Genomic DNA, 25932 nt, shown 5'->3' with positions numbered 1-25932 from the left:
ACCTATTTTATGCATCTTTATTTTCTGCTTTTTGGCTGTACATTTGACAGCTTTGCTGCCTTATTATATTTTATATCAGCATATATTTCAAAACAAATTGACTGCAATGTTTTCATATCATGTACCTATTATTTCTAAATAATGAGAATATTTGTATCAAATTGATGCATGACCAAGTAAGATAAAATACTGAAGTCAGGTGTTTGCTTTTAGTCATACTGCTTAATGTTATCTGTTTGCTAAATATCCTTTTTTTATTTGGCAGCTTGAGTCCTTGCTGTGTTCTTCTGAAAAAAAAAAAAAAAAAAGGATATAGGGCACATATTACAAGTATTTTCAATGGTCTGAAAAATGTCTGTACTGCCGTCATAATGAGGAAAAGGAAAACCATGTCACTTACTATTTTCAAACTTACAGAATAGAAACATAGGACTGAAATACAGCTTGAGTTGGAAAACCAATCTTTTTGTGAATTTTTTCATTTTTTCTCATTCTGGCATTGTCAAAGTGTGCACTTGAACTCTCATGTGCCTGAAGCCTTATACTAGTTTCATTTTCTTATCATCAGTATTAGCTGTTGTGCATAATTAAAATTTGTTGTTGACTTTGCTTTTAAGCATAATGTAATATTGCATTAGGATTGACAGTAGCCTATTTTGTGCATCATTATTTTCTTCTTATCTGTACATTTGACAGCTTTGTTGCCTTGTGTACATCTGTATTACTACATAATTTATGTCAGTGGTGATTATACTGTTAAACATTGCTACTGTAATGTTATACTGTAATATTGCTTCAAAATTGACAAAACCTATTTTGTGCATCATTATTTTCAGCTTTATGTCTGTGTTTTTATTTATTCTATTATATTTTAAATTTTATTATTATTATTTTGTGTTTTCATGTTTGTCAGCTTTAATGCTAGGTCTCAGATTGTAATATATAGCACAATGTAGCAATGTGTGGCATTATGTTAAGCCCTTTCCTTTTTCTTCTGTTTCAGGGCTCTTCATTTTATCAAGGAGTTTCTCGGAGAACTTGTCTCTGGAGAACAAGACCTTACCAAGGCAGCAACCAAAGCATATGAACGTAGCCTCAAACCCTATCATGGCTGGGTGGTGAGAGGTGTTTTCTCTGTAAGTAATTCCTTTTAGGATAATCTAGCACATAAAAATTAACAAATTGGCTCAAAATTCAGTTTTGAGCCCATTCAGAATAGATCTAAGGATCTTCTGATCCATGGATCAAATATGGCTGACCCTACTTGAAAAAAGAGTATCTGCTGATGGTCTCAGCACCTCCACACGCACCATTAAACAGATTAAATCACATCTATGAGGTTTAATTGCTAGACTGTTGCAAGGACGGCATGTGTAGAGGCGGGGAGACCATCAGCGGATTAGTTGGCTTTCCTTCCATGTAGGGTCTGTCATATTTTAAGCCATTCAGAATAGAATATCCGAGTATCAACTGGTCCAAGGATCAAAAATGGTGGATCCTACATGAAAGGAAGACCGCTTAATGCTGTAATAGTCTCTCCGCCTCTCAAATGCCTCCCAAAGTGTCATCTCTGCAGGGGCACAGTAATTAAATCTTGGCTTCATTCGACCAGAGGCGTAATAATGTATCAAAATTGACACAAAAACCTACTTTGTGCACTGCCACAACAAATGTGAAAAGAAAACTGTTACTTTTTTTTTACCTTACCAGAATGATTCTTAGGATTGACACACAACTCACATTAGAAAACCAGCTCTATTGGATTTTTTTTTTTTTTTTTATATTGAATTTATGCAGTTGTTTGTGAAATTTACATCTTCTCATTCTGGCATTTTCAAGGTGCCATCTTGAGCTCTCATGGGCCCTCTCTGATGTTGACTTTGCAGTTAAGCATAATGTATTTCAGAATTAACAGTAGCCTCTTGTGTGCATTATTATTTTCGGCTTTTGGTCTGTACAGTTGACAGATTTGCTCTGCCTTGTTGTACCACCAGCGTAGGCACTGCATACCCATCTCTTGGATTTAGGTCACGTATAATCTCAACTCGTTCCACGTAAAATTTGGGCTTCGTCAGTGCTGGGTTCTAGGTGTGGCGCTGGTAGCAATGCACCCTTGTCTAAAATTGGCAAAATTAAATGCTATATAGCTACCATACTGAAGGAATTATGGGAAAAAGTTCTACAGACGGCTGACTGAAAGTCATATGTGGAGATTTCAAATATAACCTTGGATTTGACCTTTGACCTTTATTTCAAGGAGAAACGGCCCAAAATTTTTTTTAAAATGCTGATATTCAACAACTACACAGACCTAACCTATAATATTATTGGCAGGTGTTACCCTTCGGGTCATCTTTCATCTCCGTGAGTTTGGGGTCAATCAGTGCATTTTCACGGGAGCATTGGCCATTAGATACCGCAACTGAAAACTGTCTCTAATTCAGAAACCGTTAATGCTATTTTTGCATTATGTAGACCATGGCAAGCCCAATACTGGAAGTGGTCTCCGTTTTTTTATTTCTATACGGTTTACGAGTTATGCTGTATCAAAAAGTACATGATGGTGGTGAAAGCAAAATGTGCAATACGGTAATATGTAATAAATTTTGAACCTCTGGAAAATAAAACATAAGGCTTGGTGAGACAGACAATTTCTGGTCAAAAATGACATTATTTCATGAAATTTGAACATCTGGAACTTCTGAGCACCTCCCATTTCAAGAATTTTGACCAAAATGACCTTTTCTTTATTTTAAATAATTTTTTTGCACGAAATTTATGGCAGATTATTGTAACTCCAAAATTATAACATTTAGTCCCTTATATCTCCAAAACTGGCAGAGATAGGTCTATGGTTACTATTGAACTTGAATAGGAAGTGATATACTGGCAATCTAAATGTGACCTTGAAATTGACCTTTAATCCAGGTGAATGTTGTTTAATATTGCAAATAAGTTTACAAAAAAAAAATTATTTTGTGCAATGTTAACATTAATGCTATAGATGAATAACAATGCCTCATTATCCTCAAACTCAATGGGGTTATTCATATCGTCTTAATACAGCTAGATTAAAAGTTTGAATGACAGCTTTATCAGAATATTTTTTGTTATGTTTTTTTTTTTTTTTCAAACACTGGCATTTTCAAGATGATTTTTTACTCCCATCTACCTGATATACATTTTCTGTATTTCCAAATAAGCAATACTATTGGTGTTTATGTCTTAAAACATTATGTAAAGGTATTTTATGCACTGTCATCATTTTTCACACATAGGGATTTTCTTCATGTGAATTTGAACTCTCATGGTTCTGAAACTGTAATCTTATTGGCCATGTTTCCTGTTATGCATGATTAAAATTCAGTGTTGATTGACTGTGCAGATATAAGCATTATTTATTATTGCATGAAAATTGACAAAATGACCTATTTTATGCATCTTTATTTTCTGCTTTTTGGCTATACATTTGACAGCTTTGCTGCCTTGTTATATTTTATATCAGCATATATTTCAAAACAAATTGACTGCAATGTTTTCATATCATGTACCTATTATTTCTAAATAATGAGAATATTTGTATCAAATTGATGCATGACCAAGTAAGATAAAATACTGAAGTCAGGTGTTTGCTTTTAGTCATACTGCTTAATGTTATCTGTTTGCTAAATATCCTTTTTTATTTGGCAGCTTTAGTCCTTGCTGTGTTCTTCTGAAAAAAAAAAAAAAAAGGATATAGGGCACATATTACAAGTATTTTCAATGGTCTGAAAAATGTCTGTACTGCCGTCATAATGAGGAAAAGGAAAACCATGTCACTTACTATTTTCAAACTTACAGAATAGAAACATAGGACTGAAATACAGCTTGAGTTGGAAAACCAATCTTTTTGTGAATTTTTTCATTTTTTCTCATTCTGGCATTGTCAAAGTGTGCACTTGAACTCTCATGTGCCTGAAGCCTTATACTAGTTTCATTTTCTTATCATCAGTATTAGCTTATTTCAATTAATTGTACCACCAGCGTTAGCTCCTGCGGCTCCACCCGACGGCTACCGTTACCGCTTCTCCTCCTAGACGGTAAGGGCCTCTGTACCCATCTCTTGGATTTAGGTCACCTATAATCTTAACTCGTTCTACGTAAAATTTGGGCTTTGTCGGTATTGGGGTCTAGGTGTGGCACTCATTGCAGTGCACCCTTGTCTAAAAATGGCAAAATTAAATGCTAATTATCTACCCTATGGAAGGAATTATGGGAAAAATTTCTACAGATGGCTTTCCAAAAGTCATATGTGTAGATTTCAAATATGCCCTTGGATTTGACCTTTGACCTTTATTTCAAGGTCAAACGGGCCAAAGTTTTCAAAAAAACATTTTTTTATGAAAAAAAATTATTTGCCCTGTTATTCAGACATCACACAGACTTAACCAATAATATTATTGGAAAGTGTTACCCTTCGGGTCATCTTTCATCTCCGTGAATTTGGGGTCAATCGGTGCATTTTCATGGGAGTAGCGGCCATAAGATACCGAAACTGAAAACTGTCTCTAATTCGGGAACCGTTAATGCTAGAGACCCATTCTTTTTTGCATTTTGTAGAGCATGTAAAGCCCAACACTGGGGGTGGTCTCGGTTTTTTTGTATTCCATACGGTTTTCGAGTTACGCTGTATCAAAAAGTACATATTGGTGGTGAAAGCAAAATGTGCAGTACGGTAATGGATAATAAATTTTGAACTCCGGAAAAATAAAACATAAGGCTTGGCGAGGCAGACAACTTGTGGTCAAAATTGACATTATTTCAGCAAATTTGAACATCTGGAACTTCAGCGCACCTCCCATTTCAAGAATTTTGACCAAAATGACCTTTTCTTTATTTTAATTAATTTTTCTGCACGAAATTTATGGCACATTATTGTAACTCCAAAATTATAACATTTAGTCCCTTATATCTCCAAAACTGGCAGAGATAGGTCTATGGTTACAATTGAACTTGAATAGGAAGTGATATACTGGCAATCTAAATGTGACCTTGAAATTGACCTTTGACCTACTTTACACCATAAACTGAACTTTGCAACTTTTTAATGCTTTTAATTTCAAAACTGGAGGAGATTGGCCCATAGTTACTATTGAATTTGAATAGAAAGTCATACGAGGCAATTTACTGTGACCTTAAAATTGACCTTTGACCTACTTTTAACCATGAACTTAACATTGCAAATTTTGGTTCCCTTTTATCTCCAAAACTGGCAAAAATACGCCTATATTAACTATTGAAATTGAATCGAAGTCATTAGAGGCAATCTAAGTGTGACCTTGAAATTGACCTGTGGCATACTTTTCATCATGAATTGAAGTTTACAAATTTTGGTTCCCTTTTATCTCCAAAACTGGCAGAGATAGGTCCATAGTTGCTATTGAACTTGAATAGGAAGTCATATACTGGAAATTTACTGTGACCTTGAAATTGACCTTTGACCTACCTTACTATGAACTGAACTTTGATTGTACCATTTTTAGTTATATATTTTTTTTGCATATTTTGGGAATTCTTGTTGATTGCATTTTTCACAGCTTGTCAAGCACAAGACTGGTGGTGGTGTCCCTTTTTTGTGTGTGTGGGGGTCTATACGATCGCACTTACCCCAGCTGGTGGTACAATATTCGGAGGCGGTATCGCCTCTCTGATCCTATAGTTTCTTTTGTAGGATACTTATGGCACAGTATTGTAACTCCAAAATTGTAACATTTAGTCCCTTATATCTCCAAAACTGGCAGAGATAAGTCCATAGTTACTATTGAAGTTGAATAGGAAGTCATATACTAGCAATTTAAATGTGACCTTGAAATTGACCTTTGACCTACTTTTCACCATGAACTGAACTTTGCAACATTTAAGTCCCTTATATCCAAAACTGGCAAAGAAACGCCCATAGTTACTATTTAACTTGAATAGGAAGTTATATACTGGTAATCTAACTGTGACCTTAAATCCATCCTTTGACCTACTTTTCACCATAAACTGAACTTTGCAAATTTTTGTTCCCTTTTATTTTTCGTGACCTTTAAATTGACCTTTGATCTACTTTTTATCATGAATTGAATTTTGCAAATTTTTGTTCCATTTTATCTCCAAAACTGGCAGAGATATGCCCATAGTTACTATTTAACTTGAATAGGAAGTCATATGCTGGCTATCTAAGCGTGACCTTAAAATTAACCTTTGACCTACTTTTTATCATGAACTGAACTTTGCAAATCCATCCTTTTTATCTTCAAAACTTGCAGAGATAGGCCCATAGTTACTATTGAAGTTGAATAGGAAGTCATATACTAGTAATCTTACTGTGACTTTGAACTTGACCTTTGACCTTTTTTTCATGATAAATTGCACTTTGCAAATTTTCTGATCTTTATATCTCAAAAACTGGCAAAGATACACCCATAGTTACTATTGAACATGAATACAAAGTCATATACTGGCAATCTGTGACCCTTAAGTTGACCTTTGGCCTTATTTTCACCATGAACTGATCTTTGCAAATTTTCTATCCCTTATATCTGAAAAACCGGCAGAGATACACCCAAAGTTGCTGTTGAACTTGAATAGTAAGTCATACACTGGCTAACTAACTGTGACTTTGAAATTGACCTTTAACCTACTTTTAATGATGAACTGCCTTTTGTATGTTTCCTGGCATTTAACTCTCCAAAATTGGCAAAGAAATGCCCATGGCTGCTATTGAACTTGAAGTCATATACTGTGACACTGAAATTGACCTTTGACCTACTTTTTCACCATGAACTGAACTTTACAAATTTTCCTTCCCTTTTTATCTCCAAAACTGGCAGAGATAGGTCCATGATTACTATTGAAGTTGAATAGGAAGTCATATGCTGGTAATCTTACTGTGACCTTGAACTTGACCTTTGACCTTTTTTCATGATAAACTGCACTTTACAAATTTTCTGATCTTTATATCTCAAAAACTGGCAAAGATACACCCATAGTTACTATTGAACATGAATACAAAGTCATAGACCCCATTCCCAGAGATTAGATTGATCCAACTAGATCGACCTAACACCCTGTGGGTTCACATTAAATAGCTGTCAGCCGAGCAGGCACAAAAGTTAATTACCCCCTTATAGCTTGTAGTAGTCAGGACAGACACTTAAGCTGGATTATCTGACAGTAATCTAGTGAGACTCTCCACGGGGATAGATATAAAATCTATGGGAATGCGCCCATATATTGGCAATCTAACTGTGACCCTGAAATTAACCTTTGACCTAATTTTCACCATGAACTGATCTTTGCAAATTTTCTATTTTTTATATCTCAAAAACCAGCAGAGATACACCCAAAGTTGCTGTTGAACTTGAATAGGAAGTCATACACTGGCTATCTAACTGTGACCTTGAAATTGATCTTTAACCTACTTTTTATGATGAAATGCTTTTTGCATGTTTTCTGGCCTTTAAATCTACAAAATTGGCAAAAAAAATGCCCATGGTTACTATTGAACTTGAATTGGAAGTCATATACTGTGACATTGAAATTGACCTTTGACCTACTTTTTCACCATGAACTAAGCTTTGTTTATTTTTTGCCCCTTATATCTTCAAAACTAGCAGAGATATGCCCAGTGTTTCTCCTAGGTTTTGTCTTTTGTCAGCATATATGCAACACTGACAACACATTTCAAGGAAAACCAATAGGCCTATTGTCTAGAGAATCACAGGAGTGATCAATATTAGGAAATATTGATCACTGGAAGTCTTTTTGCGAAATTTTCATTTTTCACTTTCACTTTCAATGTGAAGAGCCACATGGTAGTTACGTTTTTTGAAAATCCTTATTACATTTAGTACATAATTTGAAATTGGTGGTGCAATGCCACCACAATTGCCTTAAAAAGATAACTGTGTTACTCATTGTTTGTTTTTTTGTTTTTTTGTTTTTTTTTTTATTAAGTTTCAGCCATGATTCATAGGATTGTCATGCAGAATTTATGCAATTTTTCATGAAATTTTTATTTTTCTCTTTCTGGCATTTCCAATGTGTGAATGTGAACTCCCATGAGCCTAAAGCCTCATCCTAGTTATATTCCCAATATATAAATGTTGTCTATTGTGCATAACTAACAGATTTTGCTGTTCAGTATAATATATTATTGCATCAAAATTAACAAAATAACCTATTTTGTGTACTATTATTTATTTCTTTTTTTGTTTGTACACTTGATAGATTTGCTGCCTTGTAAATCCAATATATCCCCTTAGCAAAAAATCAGACCTGCTGCAAACTCTTTCAAATTCACTTTAAATTTGCTGCTAATTTGCAAGAAGTTCAGAATCTTGCAAATTTCCCACAAATTTGCTGCTTATTTGCCACAAATTGGCAGCAAATTTGCTGCCAATATGCAGAAGTATGAATACTTCCTTGCAAATTTGCTAGAACATAGACTTCATTACAAACCTACTGCTAATTTGAGATGTTCTTGCAAATTTGCTGCAAATTAGCACCAATACAAAATTTTCTTGCAAACTCCTGCTAACTAGTTGAGTAGCACTGCAATATTGCTGCAAATGTTTCACTTTGCTAAGGGTTATTAGTATCATTATCCATATTTTAAGGCCAGATCCATCCATGCGTTATGGCATCTGATACAAGTCACCATTACTGCTTCTCCTTGACTGCAGGGATCTGTGTCCTGATCTCTTAGAATAATGTTGAATGACAAAGCAATTTTACCAAACACCCCCAATTATGCATGCTGGTTCCAAAAGGTGTCACCTGTAGCAAACTGAGGTAAAATTACACTGATGAACAACTTAATCAAGTCATGTTTGATTATTCATAAAAATTTTACATTGAATTTGCAGGATATGATAAAAATTAATTTTGAACAGTACATCGTAAAATTAAAAGAATGTTGCAACAATGGGAAAGGAGACCTTTGACACCCATTGGCAAAATCACTGTACTGAAAACCCTTGTTGTACCCATGTTAAACCACCTATTCATTTCCCTTCCCAATCCAGATGAAACATACATGAAAACATTAAACACAATGTTCTTTCAATTTATATGGGGCAAAAAGAAGGAAAAAGTGAAAAGGAGTGTAATAACTGGTAATTGTGAACAAGGTAGTCTTAAGATGTTATTTATTTGACTTAATTGCTTCTCTTAAACAGGCCCGTAGCCAGCAATTTCAAAAGGGGGGTTCGTTTTCTGAAAAAGTGGACCTTTTTCCAAAAAAATATCATGTACCTAGATCAAATTTTACCCAGAGTGGACCTTTTCCCAGCAAAAGGGGCGGTTCTTTCTAACCCCCCGAACCCCCCTGGCTACGGGCCTGCTTAAATGTACTTGGATTAGAAGAATTTATCAGACAGACAACATATATGCTCCACTTCTCCAAGCTATTTTTGATCGAGATGTAATAAGTTATATATTTGCTTTTGGGAATGCGTATTTAGACAAGCTTATTAAGGACTGTAGTAACTGTTTTTGGAAAGATGTTCTGGTTTCCTGGAAAGAAGTGATAACACGCTTACTAGAAAGAAAAAGTATAATATCTGTGGAGCCGATTTGGTATAATGATAATTTTAAGATTGGAGGCAAGCCTGTGTTTATAAGAAAATGGTTTAACAAAGGCATCAAAATTGTTGGCAATTTTCTTGAAAATAACAGAATTTTAACAAAGGAAGAATTTGAACAAAAATTTAGCTTACAAAACTGTGGTGCGCTTACGTTTTACAGTGTACGAAATTCTATTAAGCACAGGCTTATGAATAAAACACAAAAGGATGTTCTTGAGATCACCTCTCACCCATTTTTGCCTCAAGCAATAGAGCTTCTTATCAAACATAGTAAAGGCTGTAGAGACTTTTATCAAACTCTCTACAAGCCAGCTACACGAATGACAAATGAAAAAAAATGGAACGCAAAGTCAAATTTTGATGTACACTGGAAAGATGTCTATAAGAACTGTTTCGAAACAACAAAGAACACCAAACTGCAGTGGCATAATACATAGGCTCCTGCCTGTTAAGTCATATTTAAAAACTATAGGGATTGAGAACGATGACGTCTGTTCTCTTTGTGGCATTGCCAGAGAAGACATTTCTTCCAATGCGCGTATAGTAAGAAAATTTGGGAAGAACTGAAAGCTTACATCTTTAACAGAACGAATAAAAACATTACCTTTAATGAAAAATGCATCCTTTTCGGCTATCCAGCAAACCCAAACAGCCCAATTAATTGTACCACCAGCGTAGGCGCTGGCGGTACACATGGTTTTAGTCCCGACCCGTATGTTCCGCCGGCTCCTGCGGCTCCGCCGGCTCCGCCGGCTCCTGCGGCTCCTGCGGCTCCGCCGCCAAGTCACCGTTACCGCTTCTCCTCCTAGACGGTAAGGGCCCCCATACCCATCTCTTGGATTTAGGTCACCTATAATCTCAACTCGTTCCACGTAAAATTTGGGCTTTGTCGGTATTGGGGTCTAGGTGTGGCACTCATTGCAATGCACCCTTGTCCAAAAATGGCAAAATTAAATGCTAATTATCTCCCCTACAGAAGGAATTATGGGAAAAATTTCTACAGACAGCTTTCCAAAAGTCATATGTGTAGATTTCAAATATGCCCTTGGATTTGACCTTTGACCTTTATTTTAAGGTCAAACGGGCCAAAATTTTCAAAAAAACAAAATTTTTGCCGAAAAAAAAATTATTTGCGGTCTTATTCAGACACCACACAGACTTAACTAATAATATTAATGGAAAGTGTTACCCTTCAGGTCATCTTTCATCTCCGTGAATTTGGGGTCAATCGGTGCATTTTCACGGGAGTAGCGGCCATAAGATATCGAAACTGAAAACTGTCTCTAATTCGGGAACCGTTAATGCTAGACACCCATTCTTTTTTGCATTTTGTAGAGCATGTAAAGCCAAACACTGGAGGTGGTCTCCATTTTTTTGTATTCCATACGGTTTTCGAGTTACGCTGTATCAAAAAGTACAAATTGGTGGTGAAAGCAAAATGTGCAGTACGGTAATGGATAATAAATTTTGAACTCCGGAAAAATAAAACATAAGGCTTGGCAAAGCAGACAACTTGTGGTCAAAAATGACATTATTTCATCAAATTTGAACATCTGGAACTTCAGAACACCTCCCATTTCAAGAATTTTGACCAAAATGACATTTTCTTTATTTTAATTAATTTTTTTTGTAGGAAATTTATGGCACATTATGGTAACTCCAAAATTATAACATTTAGTCCCTTATATCTCCAAAACTGGCAGAGATAGGTCCATAGTTACTATTGAACTTGAATAGGAAGTCATACACTGGCAATCTAAATGTGACCTTAAAATTGACCTTTGACCTACTTTTCACCATGAACTGAACTTTGCAAATTTTGCTTCCTTTTTATCTCCAAAACTGGCAGAGATAGGTCCAAAGTTTCTATTGAACTTGAATAGGAAGTCATATACTGGCAATCTAAATGTGACCTTAAAATTGACCTTTGACCTACTTTTCACCATGAACTGAACTTTGCAAATTTTGCTTCCCTTTTATCTCCAAAACTGGCAGAGATAGGCCCATAGTTACTATTGAAGTTGAATAGGAAGTCATATACTGGCAATCTAAATGTGACCTTAAAATTGACCTTTGACCTACTTTTCACCATGAACTGAACTTTGCAAATTTTGCTTCCCTTTTATCTCCAAAACTGGCAGAGATAGGTCCATAGTTACTATTGAACTTGAATAGGAAGTCATATACTGGCAATCTAAATGTGACCTTAAAATTGACCTTTGACCTACTTTTCACCATGAACTGAACTTTGCAAATTTTGCTTCCTTTTATCTCCAAAACTGGCAGAGAAAGGTCCATAGTTTCTATTGAACTTGAATAGGAAGTCATATACTGGCAATCTAAATGTGACCTTAAAATTTACCTTTGACCTACTTTTCACCATGAACTGAACTTTGCAAATTTTGCTTCCCTTTTATCTCCAAAACTGGCAGAGATAGGTCCATAGTTACTATTGAAGTTGAATAGGAAGTCATATACTGGCAATCTAAATGTGACCTTAAAATTGACCTTTGACCTACTTTTCACCATGAACTGAACTTTGCATAGTTTGCTTCCCCTTTATCTCCAAAACTGGCAGAGATAGGTCCATAGTTACTATTGAACGTGAATAGGAAGTCATATACTGGCAATCTAAGTGTGACCTTGAAATTGACCTTTGACCTACTTATTATCATGAACTGAACTCTGCTAATTTCTTTCTCTTTTAACTCCAAACCTGGCAGAGATAGGCCCATAGTTACTATTGAAGTTGAATAGGAAGTCATATACTGGCAATTTACTGTGACCTTGGAATTGACCTTTGACCTACCTTGCGATGAACTTAACTTTGATTGTACCATTTTTAGTAATATATATATTTTTTGCATATTTTGAAAATTCTTGTTGATTGCATTTTTACAGCTTGTCAAGCACAAGACTGGTGGCTGTGTTCCTTATTTTGTATATGTGGGGGTCTATATGAATGCGCTTGCTCCAGCTGGTGGTACAATATTCGGAGGCGGTATCGCCTCTCTGATCCTCTAGTTTTGTTATTCTTTGTACGAAATTTTATATTTACAAAAGTTTCAAAAGGAAAGAATGTATGCGTCTTTCTTCACTCATAAATTACATAAAGGATCAATTTATAATATAAAGATTCAATGCATTAAAAAAAGCTAAATTTAACAAACTTTGAAAAAAATGGGAAAATTGGTCAGACATGTTTGAATTTAATTAGCTTCAGCAAAATAATATATTGCACTTTTTTCTTGTTTAATAATCTATTGTAGTTTTGGTTGAATACATTGTGGTATCGATCTTTAGTATTATTATTATTATTATTATTATTATTTTTATTTATTTTTTTTTTACACCTATTGTTCATGAGATTATAAACTTATATTTGTGTGTGTGTGAGAGAGAGGGAGAGAGAGAGAGAGAGAGTGTGTGTGTAAGAGAGAGAGTGAGTCTGCATTTACCATACTTAGGTATATGTACATTCTTGTACTGAAATTTTTCAATAAAAAAAAAAAAAAAAAAAAAAAAAAAAAAAAAAAAAAAAAAAATTCATAAAAACTTCAAAATTTTACCCCATAGGTACCTGTTAATACTGAACCATAAACTTATGCTGGGCCAAATTAATTCTGTGAGCTAGCTTTGAAAAGTGGAGTCACCTCAGTAAATTGGCCATAATTTATTTGTGTGTCTTTATTACCCATACAAAGTATACATTTTTAAAAAGCCAAGACTTCAAGCTAAATGAAAATGGAATTACATTTAAAATTTTACATGCAGTATCAAGAGTTATGGCCGGTTAAAACTAGATTCTTATTTGGTAAGGGGCAAAAAAAAAAGTTGATTTATCTTATTCACATTTTTTAATACTCCATACATTTGCCTGAAAATTCACAGGGATGATACCAATTATGTTAACTTTCAATCCAGGAAATTTCAGCAAGTTACCTCCATTAGTTTTCAAGTTTTGCTCATTTTGCTATCAGGTATACTTGAGCCAGCTTTTCAGCTCACCTGAACATTGTTGGCCAGAGCACATTACTGACTTATAAAATCAAATTTCAACGCCATTTGTTTCAGAATATTGCATAAAGTTGTTAAAGGAATATCATCGTCACTGTCTATGTCACTTTCACTCGATAACTACTTACCAAAGTCTGAGTTTTCAATCATTTCAATAACATTAAATCCATTTGCAGGCCCCTACCATAGCAAGGCACTGCCATCTTGCTTTTACTTTCTCCAACTATATCTAGAAAATCGCCTTTTCTCATTCATATATATTTCTATCGTCCTTTAAAAATGGCAACAATGAGAGACAAGAAACACACCCGGATGTTAAACTATATATCATTTCGTGACTCACAATACAAAAGAAGCCAATCTTTCTAAGATATGCACCAGTGCGGTATTGGGCCTTTGCAGTATTTGGAAAATCTACCACACCAGTGAAGTAATGGTCCTTAAGGGGTTAATATTACATATATTAATTGATATTTTCTGATGAAAATTCTTCTTTGTAGTCTATTGATAATAATCATAAGTTTAAACTTATCACTTTCTGCACAAAATTAAAATGGAAGCTAAACCTCACATATCATTTGGTCACACCGTGACCTTCCTCATCAGTGTCTGCTCACCAATGTATCAGTAATAGTATCAGTCCATAATAACATGCTTTGCATATTGAATGGTGTGATGTTGTAATGATAAAATATCTAACAAATGAATAGATAACAAATAATATTCTTTTGATATTTTTTTGGTGTCAAACCATTAAAAAAATCAGTATTTGTAAGTTTGATATTTCTATTAATTAAAATAATCTCTTGATTAGATATATGATGAATAAAATACATTATGTGTAGTTTATAATGTCGTCTTCACTTTATGCAGCAATCCCATGTTAGAAGAGTTTGAAGCTATAATTGTATTTCCATCTATGCAAATATTGTGTTGCAATTGCAAAGGCTTCATGTTAGCAGGGGGATGTTTTAGCCATTCAACTAGTAATCCATGGCTGCGTTTGCTTGTGGTCAAAATTAGTGATTCTTTAGAATGATTAATCCCAGACTGGATTAATTTTCTCAAAGTTATGCTGTTTTTATGTAAAGACTCATCATGTCTGTACATAGAGTCATCACCTGCATCTGCCTCTGTCGCCATGCACTTTCAGAGATATGGTAATGTGCCAAACAGTTTGACCAAGATTAATTAATTCATTCTGAAGAAACGTCATTTTGGTCAAATTGATTAAAATACAGCAATAAAAACCTTTGCTATATGCTAAATATGTACTCTTATTGCACATGTAACCTGCTCTACATACTAAAAAATTGGTGTGATTTCATCGATAAACATTATGTAATATTGCATCAGAATTGATAAATAATAGGTAGCCTTTTTTATTTACTGCCTTTTATTGATGCATTTCACAGCTTTGCTGCTTTGTTTTACAGAAAAAAAAACACAGATGTGACATTGGTGGCAACCTGTGCATTTTTTTTCTTTCATCTCTTTTCACCCTCCATTTCATTTTCCAGGTTGCTTTATCAGTTGTAGCCTCAGATACCTTGTCCTTCACCCAGAGTTTTGCCCTAAGTGAGGAGGACTTCCATAATCCTGGTTACAAGTCTCAGTTGCTCAAGGACTTTGAAGAGAAATCGAATGATATATATTTCATCATAAGTAGAATTAATGAGTTTTATGAAAGTGAAGGCATTAGTGTTAATGAATAACCAATTCTGTGCACAATATAGAGGAGCTGTTAAGCTTGCAATTTTACTGTTGAAGAAAAAACCCAGGTTAACATGGCTTTATGTATGTACATACACAGAATTGTCTGTACATATAGCTGTTATCTGCATTTGTCATCACTGTCACTGTCATAGCTGTTCCCGCGCACTTTCAGAGATAACATGAAAAATGGAAAACCATTTTACCTATTGTCTTCAAACTTGCAAAACTGATAAATATTCATGATATACAGGTAGAGTTAAAAATCAGCTTTATTGAACCATTTATCTTGTCTAAATTTACATTTTCAAGGTATGGCTCTGAACTTCCGAATCTGAATCTATTTTAGTTGTATTGAAAAATAGGTTAATAAATATGCAAAGTGCATTTTATGTAGAAAAATACAGTAGGTCCAATATCATATTCAGGGTCATATTTAGATGTCCATTATATTTTTCCTTTTCAAGTTCAATAGTAACTATGGGTGTACGTGTATCTCTGCCAGTATCGGAGATATACGCGTGGTGAAAAGTAGGTTAAAGGTCAAATCCAAGGTCATATTAAGATTGCCAATATATGAGTTCCTATTCAAGTTCATTAATAAGAACGGGCGTATCTCTTCTTGTTTTGGAGATACTAGGGCCATAAAATTTGCAAAGTACAGTTCATGGTCTAAAACAGGTCAAAGGTCGAGTTCAAGGTCACATTAAGATTGCCAGTATATAACTGCTATGCAAGTTCAATTACAACTATGGGTATGGTTTTGGAATATTTCACATGTGGAAAAAATTTCATCATTCAGCATTACATTAAAGTTATGCAATTAATAAACCATATGTTAAACAAACAGCAAAAAAAAATGACACCATGTTCAGTGTTGCACTTATCAAGCTCTACAGATTGCAACAAACAAGCTGTCTCTAGCTTTTAGGGTTCCTGAATTACAGAGTCTTTTCAGTTTCGGCATCTAATGGCTGCTTCTCCTTTGAAAATCCAGCGATTGACCTCAAACTCAGGATGATGAAAGAAGACTCCAGTGTAATTTCTCCTGATAATATCAAAGCAAATCAGCATAAACAAATATTTTTCCACAGAAAATTAAATTTTTTACAAAATTTTGGCCCATTTGACCTCGAAATAAAAGCTGTAGGTAAAATCAAATGTCATACTCAAAATCTCCACTTATCACCTTTTGTCAGATTTGGTAATTTTTCCCATAATTCCTTCTATTTTGGAGATATTTAGCATTTAATTTTCAAAATATGCTGAAAGAGACAGAAAGAAAAAAGGTATCACATTTGGGAATATGGACCAATCAGGCTGATTTTTGAAGTCACTTAAATATTGATTACTCCTTTTGGCTTATCTATTTTCCTCGAAATATTGTATTGCATATGTGCTAGAAAAAGAAAATAAATGATATAACTTTTGGAAAATTGGCTTGATTAAGCCGATTTTCAATCTCTACCTGTGTTTTCTGAATATCCGTCAATATTGGAGGTTTGAAGAAAATAGGCCAAACGTTTTTCCAGTTATTGTATAATCACTGAAAGTGCATGGGGGATGAAGACCACAGATGCAGGTGATGGCTTTATGTATGGTTATGATGTGTCCATACAGAAAAAGAAAAAAACATGGATATTTCACATATGATCTTGGATTTAACCTGTGACCAATATTGGAAGATCAAACGGGATATATTTTGAATTTTCTGTGAAAATAATATCTAATAGTGCTGGCATTTTCCGTGTAAAGTGCAAACAATCCATGGGAAACTAATTTGGCCAGAAGCCAAGTTGTCTCATTGAGGTATTCCAGTGAAAGTTCCCCCTTTCTACAAATATGTTTTCCAATGCGGAGTGATTTTAGTTTTCCTTAAGTTTGTCTTAGCAAGTATTTTAAGCAGACAATATTTAAGTCTAACTAGACACTCTGGCAGTTGTAGCAGCAGTCTTCAGTCAACAACCCTCCTGGCAGCTGTACTAGGCCTTCAGTCATTGGTCTTTATTGATTTTTATATTTTATTTAATGTTTGATTAAATTTTTTACTTATTTCATTTATTTGTGTTTTTGTCTTCTTTGATTTCTGTTGCATCCTCAACAGCACCTAAACATTCCTCTCTCTTGAGAAATGTGGCTTTGTTGATTTATCTCCCACAATAAACAATCATTATAAACATGTACCGGTTAAAGATACTGCCACTGACAGTTCTAGAAACAAATTACTTTAATACAAAATTAAGTTTTGCAACCATCAGTGAGAACACTTTTTCTTTTAATTTCATTGTGTTATTAAGGATACTGTTAGCCTTTGCCAAAAACTCCTTATTCGCTGCCTTACATACATGTACATTCCTTTTGTTAACAGATAAATCTTCATTGTTCTGTGAATTAATTAATTAACGTTTACAAACATGTAATCTTACGGGTGATGTAATAATTGCAATTTTGAGGTAAAAATTGAAAAATTGGTTTCTCACGTCTCCTTTACCTGAGCACCCATGAGCACCATTTAACACCAATTTAATTGTGCCATTTAGTACTCCAAAACCTGCCAGCGATTTTTCTTTAAAGCCTTAGTTCAGATTTTATTGCTGAAAATAATAATGCCTTTAAGTTTGTTTAATGAAAATCTGTAGTTAAGGGCTCATAACTCCATAACAAAAATACTTAAATCAAAATGACAGCTTGCGATTGTAGCCCATTGACTTGTGGTCAACAATGGCAATTTTCGTGATAAAATATTGTTCAGGGATGAAGTTATGCCCCATACCCATTGGTTTCTCATCTCCAAATAGAAAGGAGTTAAATTGACAATACCAGCTTTGAGTGGCCTATGCTTATACATTATATCAAAAAATATATAAACACCGAGGTTTTTTATTTTCAAGGGGATTTTTATTGTTTTAAATCAGCACAAAGATAGTCATTAATGAATAATTAGATAGTCATTATTGAATAATTAGATGCAGGGCAAACCTCAATTTTGGTATGTGGATGATAAAAAAAACTTAAAAATGATCTTGTGAGCTATGTTTATGCTTGGACATAATAAGAGAAGGACATGAAACGCGGGGCTAGATCAAAGGATAATCGGCTTAACGTGAGCTCTTCGCTAAACCATGAGCGTTCGGATCACGTGACCTCCCGTACAGGTAGCGAGCATATCGCAGTTGTCGCTGACTTTGTATGTCATTTGGGCAGATAGTTTGCGATAACGAGAGTCAATCCTTCAGGTGGATGAGACAGTAGACTAATAGAGATTAAGTATGAGTACAATTTGTTCTATCAATTTGGAAGCTATGTGAGAATTTGATATGTTTGTTCATGGAGGAATTCAAAATGCCCTAAAGGTAAAGGCAATCTTGTTTGTTGCTGTAAAATGAGCATTCAGAATTGTACAATTGTTGTGTAGTATACTTGTTTTTAGCTATGATCCGTGTCAATATGATAGTGTCAAAATTTTCTCTCTGTGAGAAATTAGCCTGAGATGCGGCAATAATGAAACCTTCAATCGTGTCTTGAATTAAAATGATGCAATTTCTCTCTGATTTCTTAGGCTCGCTGACATTTCTTTTAGGCTGTTTTTTTTTATGCACCCTTTAAATAAAGATGACATCAACATTGCTATATACTTTATGCATAGATTCCTGCTACTTGCTAAAATATGCAAGATTTTTGGGATGATAATTTAAATTTTTTACTCTCAGTATCGGCTCTCATTGCAGTATGGCACCACACGCATTTGTGGCACACAAAAACGCACTAGTAATGCCTTTTAATATTCCTTTATCAAAGTTGACATCAACTCTTTTGTGAACTATATATATATATATATTCATTTTACCGGCTAACGTCTTCTCCAATTCTGACATTTTAAGCAAGTTTTTTTTTTTTTTTTTTTTTTTTTGTGAAAATCAAAATATAATTGAGAAGGGAGCATGTGGTTTTTGTGTTATACATATAAATGTGAACATCTAGAATTTCAGCTTTTAATTAAGTATCAAATTTTGACTCAATAATCACATACTTTCATTTACTGTTATTTCAGCATGATGATTGTACAAAGACTTAAGAGGGATTGTATTCAAATGTTGAACTAACAGAACAGCCATCAAATAAGAGGGATTGTATTCAAATGTTGAACTAACAGAACAGCCATCAAATAAGAGGGATTGTATTCAAATGTTGAACTTACCAAACAACCATTAAATTTAGGATTTTATACTGTATTTTGTACATTTCATTTCAGCTTGCGGCCAAAGCGGCTCCTTACAGAGAGGAATTCCTCAAGCACTTGGCTGCCTCCCGTATGGACCAAGAGAATCCAGACTTTGAGACTTTGATCATACAGGACATGGATGAATGCAGTTCAGCACTGGAGGTACTTATCAGTATACTCAGTGATTTCTACATAAGTGAAGACTTGGACAGCCAAGAGCAGGTGTGAGGGCTTCTTCAGCACATGAGGTACACCAAAGGTACCATGGAACAGAGCTCTCACATAAGAGAATTCTCATTGAAGATGGATTACATTTTGTCCGACTCAACAGGACTGAATACAATATATAAATCATTAGGTAGCATCAGGACTCCACCCCGCCCCTGTCTCATTCAACTTGTGATAGCAGTGAAGTTTGCTAAGAAATGCGAAGCTTGGTTAATTATGCTGAGAGTGGTGCTGCAGAAGACTTCTAAAAATAGCATACTTGCATACATTCTGCCTGGGCTGCAGACTTAAAATGTGCGCTTTTCTCAATACCCTTGTCTCTTTTGACCATTTGGAAGCAATTGATTCTGCATACGTGCAAAGGACATTGTGTCCATGCTGCAGTAGCTCAGCATAGCAAGGATGTGCTATTGGAATAATAAGGTAGCTTATTGCATAACCTGTCTTTGCTTACCTGTGTAGTAAATTTGTCGGTTCAGCTGTTACCTCAATCAGTCAGTGAACATAATGTTTACAAATCTGAAATGCATTCCGCATGGAGACCCCAGCTTTTACATGTAGTTTGTTGAATGCTTAATCAGCTAGGTGTAATTATTTTCATATCACTTCTAAGTTCTAGACTTCTCACATGTTAATCCTGTACTGGAACAACAATCATAAACAACTTTGTATGTTGTCACATTTATAACATAGTGACATGACAAGAGACAAAAAATTAAACAGTCAAACTCATAATACCAGTGGGCATGTAGTTGTGGACTGGTCTGGTTATTTGAAAGAAAACAAAATTCTCAAACTAAACTAGGCAGCAAAGCAGTCAAATGTACAGACAAAAAAGCAGAAAATACTAATGCACAAAATAGGATCCTGTCAATAATACATTATGCTTAACTGCAAAGACAACATCAAATTTTAATTATGCACAACAGGTAATATCTATGAAAGTAAAAGCATAGGGACTCAGGCCCATGAGAGTTCAAGTTCACACTCAAAAATTGCCAGAATGAGAAAAGTGAAAATTTTACAAAAAATTGCAAAAATTCAATAAAAAATCCAATAGAGCTGGTTTTGTAATTTGAGCTGTGTGTCAATCCTAAGAATCATTCTTGTAAGTTAAAAAAAATAATAAGTAACAGTTTTCTTTCCATAACGTTTGTGGTGGCTGTGCACGAAGTGGGTTTTTTGTCAACTTTGATGCAATATTACATTTAGAAAATTTGATTACCACTGGGCTTCATGCCCGTGGAGTTCTAAGGACCACATTGAAAATGCCAATATGTGAAAGATTAAAATTTTGCAAAAATGAACAACAGACAAAAAACTCTTTTCCAACAGGCTGCATTTAAGTCTATGTTATCTCTCTGAAAGTTTGAGAAGAGTAAGTGACATTGTTTTTCTTTTCTCAATTTTGATGCAATATTACATGTTTAACAGCATAATTACCATCAATTTTAATAATAAAAGAAAAGTTTCACGGATGTTCAGAAAATGTTACTAGCAAAGCTCTTCAAGCCCAAGGAAGTTCAAAGCCACACCTTGAAAATGCCAAAATGTAAACAAGAGATAACTTTACTGAAATGAGATTATTTCCATTTTCAACACATTTTTACATAAAACAAAAAAAATCAATTTACTGTCATTTTTATATGATCAACTAAGAAAATTGTTGACATAGGAAAAATATCAATAGAAAATTTTTTGATGTCCAATTTGCTCCATTCTGAGATTATGAACATAGTGAATGATTGAATCTAGAACAAACTTTATGAGTTTATTTCCATTTTTGACACTTTATTACACAATACAAACAATATTGTTAAGATGCGGAAAATGTAAAAAGAACACTTTCAAGTATATAATTAGTTTGAAAATGAGACTGCTAATGCCCAAGAATTAAATCTGAAGAAAAACCACTTATACACAAAAGGGTGTAACTTCATTAAAACTTAACAGATCAACATCTGTGTCTGTGCATAAAAAGGGACTAGATAGTAGAATGTTCACTACCATAAATACTAAAATCTTGGAAAAGCCCTGTGACTTTTGGCCAGATGGAAGCAATTAAATCTGCATGCGTGTAGATGGCGTTATATTGCAGGGGCGGATTTAGGGCGTCTTCTGGGTCTTCCGGAAGACGGTCAGATTTTCAAGTTTACATTGACGGGTATCTAATTCTTTTTGTCGGAAGACGGTCAAAATGGAGGATGGACCAAGAAAGATAAATTGGAAGACTGTCAGAAAATAACCCTGGATCCGCCCCTGTATTGTACCCGCTCTGTGGGAAGCTACTACAGGAGATTCCTCAGTTAACTTCAATCTTAAGTAACAAGCTATTCATAAGGGACTGCTGTCAAGGGGACTTGACTGGGGCATGTTAAGTGGCAGTGCCTGAGCAGTTATCCAAACAATTACCAGACATGCAATCAGCCTTGAGATTTCATCACAGGGTGCCAGAGAACCAAATGACTGTCTATTTGTCTACAGACATATAAATGTGAATATCTTGTGAAAAATCAATCTGTCGCCCCTGGTAGAGGGTAGCAGTACTCATGGTTTTAGTCTCGACTCGTCTCGACCAGTTCCATAGGCTTCGTGTTCTGTCAGTGGATATAGGTCATTGTTACTACATCTACTCCTAGACTACAAGGACATGTGTCCCCATCTCTTGGAATTGGGTCACATAGCTCAACTTGATCCCCCGGGAATTTGATCTCTGTTGGTGCCTAGGTGTGAAGCTTGTCACATGCACCCTTATCAAATTTTTTGTGAATTAAATGCTAAATATCTCCCAAACCGAAGGATTTTCACTTTTTTTTTTCAGCATATATGCAGCACTGATAACACATTTCGAGGAAAACCGATTGGCTAATAAAGTGTCAAAAATGGAAATAAACTCATATTGCAGTTTGCCAGATTCAATCAATCTCTATGTTGAGAATCTCAAAATGGAGCAAATTGGACATTTAAAATTGTTCTATTGATATTTTTCCTATGTCAACAATTTTCTTTGTTAATCATATAAAAATGACAGTAAATTGATTTTTTTTTTTTTTTTTGATGTAAAGAAAAGTGTTGAAAATAAACTTATTTAATCTCAGTTATCTCTTGTTCTAAATGTCCATGTTATTAATAGAAGACATTTAAAAATTGGTGATAATTATACATTTAATCATTATGTTACATTGCATCAAAATTGACAAAAAGCCTATTTCGTGCACTGTCACCACAAACGTTATGATAAAAAGAAAACTGTGTTACTTTTTTTTTTTTTTTTTTTTAGCTTACAAGAAAGATTCTTAGGATTGCCATACAGCTCAAATAAGAAGACCAGCTCTATTCAGAATGCCATCTTTGTCATGGCACTGGCTACTGATTGGTGCCTATCCCGGTATAATAGGTGTATGAGTGTGATCATATATGTGGAATTTCATGTCAGCTGGACATAAAAATCATCTAAAAACTCGTCACAATCTTTATAAAAAGGTAAATCATTGCACAGCGATCGTAGTTTGGTGCGTTTCTGTAGTCAGTTATGAACTACTTCCTGTTTTTTCACAAGGTCCTTCAAGAACTCTAAAACATCGCTATAATTACAGCACATACCATGAGACACCCAAAAATAAGTAGATATGAGAATATCAGGTTACATACTTGCAAAAATTCCACATGACAACGATTTATAGCCTCGTGGGAATGCTTTTCCCTTGACACTCTTTGTCGCCCTGTCGGTCGATGCAGCATATATATCATAACAAATTGACTGCAAATTAGGCACGATTTTGCACCTTCAAATATTGTAACACATTTACATATCATGTGCATATTATTTTTACAAGTATTTACTGCCCAAAATACCAAAAGAAAAAATGTTATATTACTATGTTGTTGGAAAAACTCCTTTTTTTTCTCAGCCCATGTCTTTACTCCCATTCACCTCCATCTAAAAATGACCACTCATAGTCTATCAGCTTCACGTCTTACACTACTGCATGTCACTTCCAGCACAATCCTGTCTCCTCCGATACCCTCTATTACGATCAGAGTAATTAACTGCCTTGGTTGCAGCTGAGATCTAATAAACGGTATATTAGATCTTAGGTTGCAGTCAGAGGGATTTGGCAGAGGCTTGTGAGCTAGCAGTTACGTGAACAAAAAATGAAGACGTGCATGAATTAGCCAGAGACATTTCTGTGAATATCTAGTGAAAAGTCAATCAGTGGCCCTGGCAGAAGGTAATAATTGCATGTGTGTATTTATTTTGTTCAGTACTTGAACTGTTGATTGTGTTTTATGAATTCACTGCTGAATATACCCGGTACAATGGCTTACATAGAAAAAGAGAGGCCATTACTTATTGGGAAGTATATATGCTTGTGTTATGAACTTAGTCCCATGATTTAGCATATTGGTGAGAAACTAGCCTGAGATGTGGCAATAATTAAACGGTCAATGGGGTCTGGAATTAAAATGACACAAATTCTTACCTATAGACCTTTTTCGTCTTTTCTGGAAATGGCAATTGCATTGTGGGTAGGGGAGCCCTGCTATGTCGAAACACTTACAGCGGTGCTAAAAACCATGGCTGAGTTTACGTGCTTTTTGTCCCGCTGCTACAATAACAGTAAGCGACACGTGAGGTTTAATAAGTTCCCAATAAACCCGTTAGAATGAAAAATACGGTAGAAAGAAAGGAAAATATAGCAGGTTTGGATCAAAAGCAGGGCACTGCGTTTGCGCTGAACATTTCGAAGGCGGGAAGAAAAACTATAATATTAGGAGATCAACGGTGCTTTAATAAAAAACAGAAATGCTTAGTTAATCAACGGATATAACGAACTATCGGCAAATAGAACTCGGGGGTAAACAATGCGAGAAAAAAAAACATTATAAAGATCTGAAGAAAGAGCTGACGAATAGGGGCCTAAAAAGAAAGAAAAGACTTTAAGCATGAGATTATGGAAAAAGAAAGTAAAAGCTGTGAAGTTTTACACGGGGATTCTACTTACAAAAAATTCAAGAACTTTCACGACTTTTTGTGTAACAACAAAGAGAAGGTTTGAAAAGTTTTGTATGTAATATCCTTTTTGTGTGTGTTTTATTGATAAGTGATCATTTTAAATGTAGTAGGCCTATCACAGGTTTTAGTCTCTCATAACCCTTAGTAGGGTGGGTTCTATTTTTTTTTTAACGTGAGACGTTCATAATATTTTTATTATTATGTATCCAGTCCCGTATACGTATTACTGATTTGTACAAATGGGGCTCATATTATCAAGATCAACAGAGACATACGAAGAAGAAAGTACATCGGCTCTAGTTGAACGCGTTATCGGCAAAATAAAAAGTTATTTATTTCTGAACTCAATGACAAGAGAATTGGAAAATTCAATAGGCATATATTGTTAATTACAAAAAAAATGTAGAAAAGCCTTTCTGTAAGCTACACGTGCATAATACATGTATGGTAAAGACAAAATGGATAATAAAAATAATCTAACAACGTATTTGTAAAGTAATACAAATATGCTTAGTATTAAAGTAGGCCTACTATATTTAACTGTCTTAGATAGTTGAAAAGTATGAAATGTGTGGAAAACACTTTATTGTCTTTGATGAAAATACGCATTAAAACATTTAAAAATCAAATAATTTGGCCTATTGCTATAATTTTGTTTTTGCCTGACGGTTTTGTTTCAGTTTGACAAAATTTTCATACTTGTCAGACTGAAAGTCTGACATTTTTTACCTGTCGTAAATTTTGTACATATACTAGAGTAAAACACGGTAAACTTTAATTATCGTCTGGGAAAGAGTCGAGAATTCCTGTCTCACCTATTTAACACTTATTAATTAGAAGGTTTTAATTACAGAGGAAAGGTCGTAGTTGAGGCCGCCACCCTTACTGAACAATTGAACAAGTAACACCTGATGCCTTATCAGGTACCAAACGATTTAATCAGTTCACCGACGAACAATCTGCGTGTCAGTTTTCAGGGCCGTAGCCTGAGCAAAATGCCAGGGGGGGCAGTAAGCGGACACAAGGGGGCAAAGCCCCCGAAGGGGGAGGGGGTGTCCCCCTACCAGTGTGGAAAATGCTAAATCCCAGGGGGGGCAGCTGCCCCCCCTGCCCCCCCGGAGGCT

General features: G+C 34.9%; 2 protein-coding genes across 9 annotated transcripts in view; one reads left to right on the top strand and one right to left on the bottom strand.

Annotated features, from left to right (window-relative positions):
* The window catches only part of LOC106152647 (pleckstrin homology domain-containing family A member 8), an 85144-nt gene that overhangs the window by 57793 nt on the left and 1419 nt on the right, over positions 1 to 25932 (top strand). For 3 of the 8 annotated variants that reach the window (XM_087003473.1, XM_087003470.1, XM_087003474.1), the window contains 2 exons: positions 1004 to 1136; positions 19594 to 20852. In XM_087003473.1, coding sequence (XP_086859599.1) covers positions 1004 to 1136; positions 19594 to 19791 — 331 coding nt within the window. In that variant the 3' untranslated portion in view covers positions 19792 to 20852. Of the gene's footprint in view, positions 1 to 1003; positions 1137 to 15148; positions 17403 to 19593; positions 20853 to 23071; positions 25732 to 25932 lie in introns of those variants that run through there. The other 5 variants (XR_015332718.1, XR_015332717.1, XR_015332716.1 and 2 more) reach the window with 4 other exon arrangements.
* The window catches only part of LOC106155203 (tubulin polyglutamylase complex subunit 1), a 60908-nt gene continuing 38404 nt past the window's right edge, over positions 3429 to 25932 (bottom strand). Inside the window, exon 8 of the mRNA XM_087003482.1 lies at positions 3429 to 3712. Within this exon, the coding sequence (XP_086859608.1) occupies positions 3680 to 3712 (33 nt within the window). The 3' untranslated portion in view covers positions 3429 to 3679. The remainder of the gene's footprint in view (positions 3713 to 25932) is intronic.

This window comes from Lingula anatina, chromosome 2 (assembly GCF_051362555.1).
Source record: "Lingula anatina isolate TDL-2025a chromosome 2, LinAna3.0, whole genome shotgun sequence".
In the NCBI taxonomy this organism is placed as follows: Eukaryota; Metazoa; Brachiopoda; class Lingulata; order Lingulida; family Lingulidae; genus Lingula; species Lingula anatina.
This window is presented reverse-complemented; position numbering and strand designations above follow the sequence as displayed.